The sequence below is a fragment of the Theropithecus gelada genome, chromosome 1 (assembly GCF_003255815.1).
Source record: "Theropithecus gelada isolate Dixy chromosome 1, Tgel_1.0, whole genome shotgun sequence".
Classification (NCBI taxonomy): domain Eukaryota; kingdom Metazoa; phylum Chordata; class Mammalia; order Primates; family Cercopithecidae; genus Theropithecus; species Theropithecus gelada.
In genome coordinates this window covers 140,497,781-140,509,332 of record NC_037668.1, presented here as the reverse complement: position 1 = coordinate 140,509,332, position 11,552 = coordinate 140,497,781, and the positions used below count along the sequence as shown (strand labels likewise).

Here is an 11,552-nt window from a genome sequence, read left to right as displayed (position 1 = left end):
AAAAAAAAAAAAAAAAAAAAAAAAAAAAAAAAAAATGAAAATAAAAAAAAAAAAAAAAAAAAAGAAGTTCTTTTTCCATCCTTTTGTTTTTCAAACTTTCTATATCTTTGTTTGAACTGTCTGTCTTATAGGACATATATTGGTGGCCTTTGTTTTCTTATAATAAAATCTGTGATTATCTGTCCTGTATTTACTGATTTTTAACTTTTTCTGTACAATATATCCTGTTGTCTTAAGATACATTACTGTTATTATTGAATTAATTTTGCTTCAGTATTTTCTCTCTTTTCCTGCTCACTATGGGGTAGATCGAGTTTTCTTCTTTGCTTGTTATGTTTATTCTCTTTTAGCTGAAGACTGACATTCATGCCTCTTTTAGCTGATGCCTCTTTTAGCTAAAGACTGACATTCGTCATTATTTTCCCCTATGATCAAAATGTTTTCATATCTATATTTGTCCCTTTCAAGATAAGTACTTTAGTACACTCTTTGGTCTTCCCCACACTTCCACTCTCGTTATGTTAATGCTATGTAGAATTATAATTTCTGGTTGTTATAGAAATATTTTCTCTCTCTTTTTTCCTTGGACTTCTGCATATTCATGCTTGTGCTCTCTCTCTTTTAGAAAATAGCAAACTAATAAGAAATTGTTTCAAACTTACTTTTTATATCTATTATAGGCTTATCTTCAATTTATTCCTCTTTTCGAGTACTTCTTCCAAGAGAGTTTTCAGAGTAGGTTTTTGTGTAGCAAACCTTCTGAGAACTTTAATATTCAAGACTGTTTTTGATATGCCCTCATATCTGAATGGCAAATTCGTTATAAAAGTCTATTTTCAAAGTTATTTTCCTTTAACATATTAAAATCTCTAATTCCTTAAAAATATTATTCCATTTTCCTGTTGCTCCAGGGTCACTCTGAAGAAGGTCAATGTCACTTCAATATTTATTCTTTTATAGTGTATCTACTTTTTCTCTTCGTATGTTCTTAAAATTTTCACTTTACCTTTATGTTCATAATATCACTATAAATTCTCTAGTTGTGAGTTTTGGTACTCTATTAGCCCTTTTAATATATACTCTTTTATTTTTAGTTCTCTAAATTAACAGGAGTCTTAAACTGTGAGATTCTTTGTTTCACATGATTGAATGAGTTGGACTTTTCCGGTTCAAGAGTTTGCAGCATCCAAGCTCTAATAAAACTAAGCTATTTTCTTAGTACTTACATGTGTTCTGGATTTTATAGATTTTCTTTGATTTTTTTAATGTTTATTTGTTTGTTTGGTTGGTTTTTGAGACAGGGTTTCAGTCTGTCACCTAGACTTGAGTGCAGTGTCCTGATCTCAGCTCACTGCAGCCTCGACCTCTTAGGCTAAAGCAATCCTCCTGCCTCAGCCCCCCACGTAGCTAGGACTACAGGCACCCACCACCATGCCAGCTAATTTTTTATGTTTTTTGTAGAGACACGGTTTTGCCATGTTGCTCAGGCTGGTCTTGAACTCCTGGGCTCAAGCCGTCCATTTGCCTCAGCCTCCCAAAGTGCTGGGGTTACGGTAGTGAGACACTACGCATGGCCTCGTTTTTTTTTTATTTTAATGAAAATACAATTTGATATTTTTTTCCTTCTTGCTCTGTGAGATTTTCAGAATAGATACCTGTCTTTAAACTGGTGCCAAGATTTTGAAGATTTTGATTTATATTTATATTTTGAGAATTTTCATTTGGTTTTTTTTTTAAGAAAATAAAAATATCAGTTGGCAGGTTTTGCTCTCTCTCCCTTTTATAAGCATTCTTTCATCTCCCTCTAGCAGGGCCTACAAACTTTCCACTCTTCTCCAGTTATAAGTTTTGGGTGCCTCTTGTGTTAGTTTTAACATTTTTCAAGAATTTCCACATGCACATCAATGGTTTTACTTTTGAGCCTTGTTATATATTCATCTTTTCATCAGCTTTACAGGTCAGTATATGTGGCAGTCTGAGCTTATGGAAAAGTTTTCTATATAAACACACCAGTTTATTCAGCTACCCCATTTGTATTATACCCACATTTGTATAATTTTTACATTAATAACTATGCAAGCTGTCAACTGTTTAATAAATTGTTACTCACCAAATTATGTGATTCATAGAAATATAGAAATGTCACAGAGATCAAAATTTAAAATTATAATGATTTTAATATTAAATTTGGAGTAATTCAGTTTTTTATTTAATGTTGTATTTTTGATGGCTTACACAGTGACCAGCCATGTGTAACACACCCACATAGTAATATATCTTATTTAAAAATATTCTGTAGTTGTGCTCTTTATACTATTTGCTCACTTGAGGTACAAGAATCTGAATCACATTTAATAGGCAATTGTGATCTGTCTGACTTATTTACATATCTGTCTCTTACATATCCAAAGTGAGTAATTATCTCCAAGTAACTAAAAGATTCACTGAGAATTATTGAAACCGCATCATTGAATAAGAACTACATATAGTTTGCCATCCAGCTGATTCTAAGGAACATCATATATAGTCATGAATATTTTATAGTAGGATTATGATTTTATTTCAAAACATTCCAAAGTAAGAAATTTGTGAAACTCATTAGCCAGGTGGGATAACCTATCTGAGTATCTCTTTAATTATCCCCACCCTATGATCTGTGCATACAATGCTATTCTTATTCTATACCTGTGTGACTTCTTGCTTATATTCAGGTAGGTGTCTAGGCTTATGTTATTAACTGCAGAGGATTCATAAGTTCTGGCCTGAAGTGGGCAGTCTCATAAATTCCACTTAAGAGATCAATTCCATTTAATCTTTTAAAAAATTCTGCCAGCTGATTGCCTACCTGCGGTTCTTGCCATAGAAGCTGCCTTTTTCTCCATTGTACAGTCCTACTGGGTATTTCCTTCACCTGCTTTGTCTCATTGTAGGGATGCAAGGAATGAAAACTGGAATGGAAGAGATCGGTGCAAAAGAAAAGATAAATCCCACTTTTTTCTGTGGACATAGTTACCATTCTATCTACAGTGAAATAAACCCTCCTTTAGAAGGGTTTCCCTTATAATACTTTAGTTAAAATATTAAGTATCTTTCCAAGCTGCAGCTGCTCTTTGGAATATTTTAATTTATAACATCATGTCTTTAATCTTGTAAATTTTATTTACTGTCTTAAAATATTCTTAACATTGAAACACTAAAATAGTCATTACAAAATTGAAAACCTCTCTTAATAGTGATTAGAATTACAAAAAGGTCTAGAACCTTTTATGTTTTCTTTTAGTGTAGGATAATTAGATGATATACACTGGTAACCTCTGGTAACCTCTGTTTTTCAATGTGAAACAATGGATTCTTAATCTGGGAGAGGATCTATGAATTTGCTATCAGGTGTCTGTGAACATAAAATTTTGTGTTCCCTGTATTTTTCTGGAGACAGTAGTAATAGTTTTCATTATTCTCAAAGACAGAGTTTGGTGAACTAAAAAATCAAGAACTACTATCTTAAAGAGCAGTAATTGGTACCTAGTTAAGAGAGATTTTGGAAGACAAAAATTTAAGGGTTCAATTTGCAATGCATTTTACATTTATGTATTTATTTCCTTTTAGAAAGTAATATGTATTGCAACTCAGCAATTGGGTTTACAAAACTGGTCATCTCAGAAAGAGAAGATTATACAGTTTTATAATCAACTTCGGGTAAGTATAAAATGACATGTTAGCAATCTTTTGCCTGTGTTTCAATAGGAATTAACAAAATAAAGGGCAAAAATAATAATAATAAAAGAGAGATGTTACAGGTATAATATTTTTTGAATTCAGTGATTTATTAATTGTTAGTCAAGACTTTATTATTTGACTTTCACATAACTCAACAAATGGATCTTTTCACCTTCATCTCCTTAATACATATACATAAAAACCCTGCAAATGTAATGTAAAATATCCTGCATTCCATTGCTATACCTTCTTTGAATTTCCTATTTTCCATGAATGAACCATTTGGATAAACATCAGAATATGCATTTCCCTGATTGCTAGTAAGATTGTATATCCTTTTTTATACTTATTAGCCATTTGAGTTTTCTGTGAATTGCCAGATTATGTTATGTACTCATTTTTTAATTGGATTGTTTGTCTTTTTCTTAGCAAACGTATAGATTTTTCATTTGCATTTATATATCATAATTTTTCTTTTTTTTCTTCTCCTCCTCCTCCTTTCTCCTTTCTTCTTCTTCTTCTCTTTCTCCCTCCTCCTCCTCCTCTTGTTCTTCTTCTTCTTTTTCTTCTTCTTCTTTCTTCTTTCTTTTTTCTTCTTTCTTCTTTCTTCTCCTTCAATAGAGTCTCACTCTGTCACCCAGTCTGGAGTGGAGTGATACAATCATAGCTCACTGCAGCCTCCAACTCCTGGGCTCAAGTGATCTGAATATCTAGGGATGCAGGCACATGACACTATGCACGACTAATTCCTTTAGTTTTTGTAGAGGCAGGGTCTTGCTGTGTTGCCCAGGCTGGTCTCAAATTCCTGGCCTTAAGCAACCTTCCTGCCTCGACTTCTCCAAGTACTGGGATCACAGGCATGAACCACCATGTCCAGCCTATATCATAATTATTTATTGGTTATGTGCATTGCAAGTAAATTCTCTGTGTCTTTGCTTTTTAGAAATGTCTATGGTGCTCAGTTTTACAGAAGACTTTTTTTTATTATACTTTAAGTTCTAGGGTACATGTGCACAACGTGCAGGTTTGTTACATATGTATACATGTGCCATGTTGGTTTGCTGCACCCATTAACTCGTCATTTACATTAGGTATATTTCCTAATGCTATCCCTCCCCACCCGCTCCCCACAGTAGGACCCAGTGTGTGATGTTCCCCTTCCTGTGTCCAAGTGATCTCATTGTTCAATTCCCACCTATGAGTATTATACCACATGTGGTATTTGGTTTTCTGTTCTTGCGATAGTTTGCTGAGAATGATGGTTTCCAGCTGCATCCACGTCCCTACAAAGGACACGAACTCATCCTTTGTTAAGGCTGCATAGTATTCCATTCCAGTGTATATGTGCCACATTTTCTTAATCCAGTCTGTCACTGATGGACATTTGGGTTGATTCCAAGACTTTGCTATTGTGAATAGTGCCGCAATAAACATACATGTGCATGTGTCTTTATAGCCGCATGACTTATAATCCTTTGGGTGTATACCCAGTAATGGGATGCCTGGCTCAAATGGTACTTCTAGTTGTAGAGCCTTGAGGAATCGCCACACTGTTTTCCACAATGGTTGAACTAGTTTACAGTCCAAGCAACAGTGTAAAAGTGTTCCTATTTCTCCACATCCTCTCCTGCACCTGTTGTTTCCTGATTTTTTAATGATTGCCATTCTAACTGGTGTGAGATGGTATCTCATTGTGGTTTTGATTAGCATTTCTCTGATGGCGAGTGATGATGAGCGTTTTTTCATGTGTCTGTTGGCCGTATGAATGTCTTCTTTTGAGAAGTGTCTGTTCATATCCTTTGCCCACTTTTTGATGGGATTGTTTGTTTTTTTCTTGTAAATTTGATTGAGTCTTTTATAGGTTCTGGATATTAGCCCTTTGTCAGATGAGTAGATTGCAAAAATTTTCTCCCATTCTGTAGGTTGCCTGTTCACTCTGATGGTAGTTTGTTTTGCTGTGCAGAAGCCCGTTAGTTTAATTAGATCCCATTTGTCAATTTTGGCTTCTGTTGCCGTTGCTTTTGGTGTTTTAGACATGAAGTCCTTGCCCATGCCTATGTCCTGAATGATATTACCTAGGTTTTCTTGTAGGGATTTTATGGTTTTAGGTCTAACACTTAAGTTCTAATCCATCTTGAATTAATTTTCGTATAAGGAATATGGAAAGGGTCCAGTTTCAGCTTTCTACTTATGGCTAGCCAATTTTCCCAGCACCATTTATTAAATAGGGAATCCTTTCCCCATTTCTTGTTTCTCTCAGGTTTGTCAAAGGTCAGATGGCTGTAGATGTGTGGTATTATTTCTGAGGACTCTGTTCTGTTCCATTGGTCTAGATCTCTGTTTTGGTACCAGTACCATGCTGTTTTGGTTACTGTAGCCTTGTAGTATAGTTTAAAGTCAGATAGGATGATGCCACCAGCTTTGTTCTTTTGGCTTAGGATTGTCTTGACAATGCGTGGTCTTTTTTGGTTCTGTATGAACTTTAAAGCAGTTTTTTCCAATTCTGTGAAGAAAGTCATTGGTAGCTTAATGGGGATAGCATTGAATCTATAAATTACCTTGGGCAGTGTGGCCATTTTCACAATATTGATTCTTCCTATCCATGAGCATGGAATGTTCTTCCATTTGTTTGTGTCGTCTTTTATTTCACTGAGCAGTGGTTTGTAGTTCTCCTTGAAGAAGTCCTTTACATCCCTTGTCAGTTGGATTCCTAGGTATTTTATTCTCTTTGAAGCTATTGTGAATGGAAGTTCATTCATGATTTGACCGTCTGTTTGTCTGTTACTGGTGTATAAGAATGCTTGTGATTTTTGCACATTGATTTTGTATCCTGAGACTTTGCTGAAGTTGCTTATCAGCTTAAGTAGATTTTGGGCTGAGACAATGGGGTTTTCTAAATATATAATCATGTCATCTGCAAACAGGGACAATTTGACTTCTTCTTTTCCTAACTGAATACCCCTGATTTCTTTCTCTTGCCTGATTGCCCTAGCCAGAACTTCCAACACTATGTTGAATAGGAGTGGTGAGAGAGGGCATCCCTGTCTTGTGCCAGTTTTCAAAGAGAATGCTTCCAGTTTTTGTCCATTCAGTATGATATTGGCTGTGGGTTTGTCATAAATAGCTCTTATTATTTTGAGATATGTTCCATCAATACCGAATTTATTGAGAGTTTTTAGCATGAAGGGCTGTTGAATTTTGTGAAAGGCCTTTTCTGCATCTATTGAGATAATCATGTGGTTTTTGTCTTTGATTCTGTTTATATGCTGGATTACATTTATTGATTTGCGTATGTTGAACGAGCCTTGCATCCCAGGGATGAAGCCCACTTGATCATGGTGGATAAGCTTTTTGATGTGCTGCTGGATTTGGTTTCCCAGTATTTTATTGAGGATTTTTGCATCAATGTTCATCAGGGATATTGGTCTAAAATTCTCTTTTTTTGTTGTATCTCTGTCAGGCTTTGGTATCAGGATGATGTTGGCCTCATAAAATGAGTTAGGGAGGATTCCCTCTTTTTCTCTTGATTGGAATAGTTTCAGAAGGAATGGTACCAACTCCTCCTTGTACCTCTGGTAGAATTCGGCTGTGAATCCATCTGGTCCTGGACTTTTTTTGGTTGGTAGGCTATTAATTATTGCCTCAATTTCAGAGCCTGCTATTGGTCTATTCAGGGATTCAACTTCTTCCTGGTTTAGTCTTGGGAGAGTGTAAATGTCCAGGAAATTATCCATTTATTTTAGGTTTTCCTGTTTATTTGCGTAGAGATGTTTATAGTATTCTCTGATGGTAGATTGCATTTCTGTGGGGTCGGTGGTGATATCCCCTTCATCATTTTTTATTGCGTCTATTTGTTTCTTCTCTCTTTTCTTCTTTATTAGTCTTGCTAGCGGTCTATCAATTTTGTTGATCTTTTCAAAAAACCAACTCCTGGATTCATTTATTTTTGGAGGGTTTTTTGTGTCTCTATCTCCTTCAGTTCTGCTCTGATCTTAGTTATTTCTTGCCTTCTGCTAGCTTTCGAATGTGTTTGCTCTGGCTTCTCTAGTTCTTTTAATTGTGATGTTAGGGTGTCAGTTTTAGATCTTTCCAGCTTTCTCTTGTGGGCATTTAGTGCTATAAATTTCCCTCTACACACTGCTTTAAATGTGTCCCAGAGATTCTGGTATGTTGTATCTTTGTTCTCATTGGTTTCGAAGAACATCTTTATTTCTGCCTTCATTTCGTAATGTACCCAGTAGTCATTCAGGAGCAGGTTGTTCAGTTTCCATGTAGTTGAGCGGTTTTGATTGAGTTTCTTAGTCCTGAGTTCTAATTTAATTGCACTGTGGTCTGAGAGACAGTTTGTTATCATTTCTGTTCTTGTACATTTGCTGAGGAGTGCTTTACTTCCAACTATGTGGTCAATTTTGGAATAAGTGTGATGTGGTGCTGAGAAGAATGTATATTCTGTTGATTTGGGGTGGAGAGTTCTGTAGATGTCTATTAGGTCCACTTGGTGCAGAGTTGAGTTCAATTCCTGGATATCCTTGTTAACTTTCTGTCTCGTTGATCTGTCTAATATTGACAGTGGAGTGTTGAAGTCTCCCATTATTATTGTATGGGAGTCTAAGTCTCTTTGTAAGTCTCTAAGGACTTGCTTTATGAATCTGGGTGCTCCTGTATTGGGTGCATATATATTTAGGATAGTTAGCTCTTCTTGATGAATTGATCCCTTTACCATTATGGCCTTCTTTGTCTCTTTTGATCTTTGATGGTTTAAAGTCTGTTTTATCAGAGACTAGGATTGCAACCCCTGCTTTTGTTTTTGTTTTCCATTTGCTTGGTAGATCTTCCTCCATCCCTTTATTTTGAGCCTGTGTGTGTCTCTGCATGTGAGATGGGTCTTGTGAATACAGCAAACTGATAGGTCTTGACTCTTTATCCAATTTGCCAGTCTGTCTTTTAATTGGATCATTTTGTCCATTTACATTTAAGGTTAATATTGTTATGTGTGAACTTGATCCTGTCATTATGATATTAGCTGGTTATTTTGCTCGCTAGTTGATACAGTTTCTTCCTAGCATCAATGGACTTTAAGAAGACAGTTTTAATGCAGAAGACATTTTTAATGCAGTAAGAACTATCAGGCTTTTACCTTATGATTTGTATTTTTAGTCCTATTTTTAGAAATATTTTAACTCTGTCTTTGAAAAGATATTTCCCATATATTTTTCCTAAAAGTTTTTTTAGTTTTTCATTTATAATTGATATATAATAATTTTACATATTTACGGGGTACAGTGTAATGTCTCAATGCATGCATACTTTGTATAATGGTTAAATCAGGGTAATTACCCATATCGATTGCTTTAAATGCTTATTATCTATTTGTGGTGACAACATCCAAAATCTTATCTTCTAGCTATTGTGAAATATGCACTACTTTGTTGTTTTCTATAGTCATCTTACTGTGTGGTAAAACACCAGAACATATTCTTCCCAAATATGTGCATATTGACAAATGTCTCCTGGTACCCAACCCCAACCCTCCTCAGCCTCTAATAACCACTATTCTTTCTTTTTCTATGAAATGAACTTTATAAGATTCTACATACGATGAGATGATGCAGTGTTTGTTTTTCTGTGCCTGGCTGATTTCACTTAACATAATCATCCATGTTGCTGCAGATGTCAGGATTTCATTTTTATGGCTAAATAATATTCCTGTGTGTGTATTTATGTATGTATATGTTACATATATGTACACATATATATGTGTGTATGTTTGTGTGTATATATATATATTTTCTTTATTCATCTGTAGAAGAACATTTAGGCTGATTCCATATCTTGTCTATTATAAATAGTGTTGCAGTAAACATGGGAATGCAGATGTCTCTTCAACATACTGATCCCATTTCTTTTGGATATATACCCAGTAATAGGACTGCTGGATCATATGGTAGTTCTATTTTTGCTTTTGTGAGGAACCTTCATACTGTTTTTCATAATGTTTGTACTAATTTACATTTTCACCAACATTGTATAAGAGTTCCCTTTTCTCCACATCTTCACCAACATGTTATTTTTTGTTTTTCTGATAGTAGTCATTCTACTAGAGTGAGGTGATATCTCATTGTGGTTTTGATTTGCATTTCCGTGATGATTAGTGTTGTGAATATTTTTTCATATATCTGTTGATCATTTGTGTGGCTTCCTTTGAGAAATGTCTATTCAGGTTTTTTGCCCATTTTAAAATCAGATTAGTTTTTTTGCTACTGAGTTGAGTTCCTTATATATTATGGATATTAACCCTTTATAAGATACATAGTTTGCAAATACTTTTTTCCATTCAGTAACTTGTCTCTTCAATTCATTGTTTTCTTAGCTGTGCATAAGCTTTTTGGTTTCATGTAATCCCGTTTGTCTATTTTCGCTTTTGTTGCATGTGCTTCTGAGGCCTTATTTTTAAAATTATTGCCCACTCCAATTTCAGGAAGCATTTCTCCTATGTTTTCTTCTAGTAGTTGCACTACCAGAAGTCTTCAGTCTGTTTAGAGTTGTAAGTCTTCAATCTGTTTAGAGTTGATTTTTGTTTAATATGGTGAGAGATAGGGGTCTAGTTTTTTTCTTTTCTTTGTGGCTATCCAATTTTCCCAGAATTGCTTATTCAATGCACTTATAGATGCAGATGTCTGTTTTTCTGCCCATACCTTGCCATTTGTGTTATTATAGCTTAGTATTATATTTTGAAGTCAGGTGATGTGATGCTTTCAGCCATGTTCTTTTTGTTCAAGATTGCATGAGTTTGGGGTATTTTGCACTTACAGATGAATTTTAAGATTTTTTTCTATTTCTGTGAATAAAGTTATTGTTATTTTGACAGAGATTGATTGCACTGAACCTAAAGATCACTTTGGGCAATGTGGATGTGGACACTTTAACAATATTAATTCTTCCAATCCATGAACACAGGATACTTTTCCATTTATTTGTGTCCTCTTTACTTTCTTTAATAAGTGTTTTATAGATGATGATAGATGTTTTGTAGAGATCTTTCATGTTGTAGGTATTGCATATTTTTGTAGCTATTATAAATAGAATGCTCTCTTGGTTTCTTTCTCAGTCAGTGTTGCTACTGGCATATAGAAATGCTACTGATTTTTGTATGTTGATTTTGTATTCTGCAACCTTATTAAATTCATTTATTAGTTTTAAACGCTTTTTGGTGGAGTCTTTAGTACTTTCTGTATAGATGATCATGTCATCTGTAAATAGGACAGCTTAAATTCCTCCTTTCTAATTTGGATCCTTTTTATCCTTTCTCGTGCCTAATGGCTCTGGCTAGAACTTCAGGTAATATTTTGAGGAAAAGCAGTGAAAGTGAGCATCCTCACCTTGTCCCAGATCTTAGAAGAAAGGCTTTCAACGTTTCCCTGTTCAGTATGATGTTAGCTGTGGGTTTGTCATATATTGGCTTTATTGTGTTGATGTATGTCCCTTCTATGCCCAGTTTGTTTAAGGTTTTTTTTTTTTATTATAAAGGTATGCTGATTTTTACAAATGCTTTTTAAGCATCTGTAGTAATGATAATGTGGTATTTGTCCCTGATTTTGTTAATGAGATATATCATGTTTACTGTTTTGCATATGTTGAACAATCCCTGCATTGCTGGGATGAATCCCACTTGATCATGGTGAATGATCTTTTTAATGTCTTGTTGAATTCAGTTTGCTAGTATTACGTTCAGAATTTTTGCATCTATGTTCATCGAGGATATTAGTCAGTGGTTTCCTTTTTTGTTGTGTTCTTGTCTGGTGTTGATATCAGAGTAATGCCAGCTTCATAGAACA

At 34.7% G+C, this 11,552-nt stretch overlaps 1 protein-coding gene across 1 annotated transcript in view; it reads left to right on the top strand.

Moving 5' to 3' along the window:
* DNAH14 (dynein axonemal heavy chain 14) overlaps positions 1-11,552 on the top strand; it is a 507,005-nt gene that overhangs the window by 218,778 nt on the left and 276,675 nt on the right. Inside the window, exon 36 of the mRNA XM_025393377.1 lies at positions 3,607-3,696. Coding sequence (XP_025249162.1) covers positions 3,607-3,696 — 90 coding nt within the window. The remainder of the gene's footprint in view (positions 1-3,606; positions 3,697-11,552) is intronic.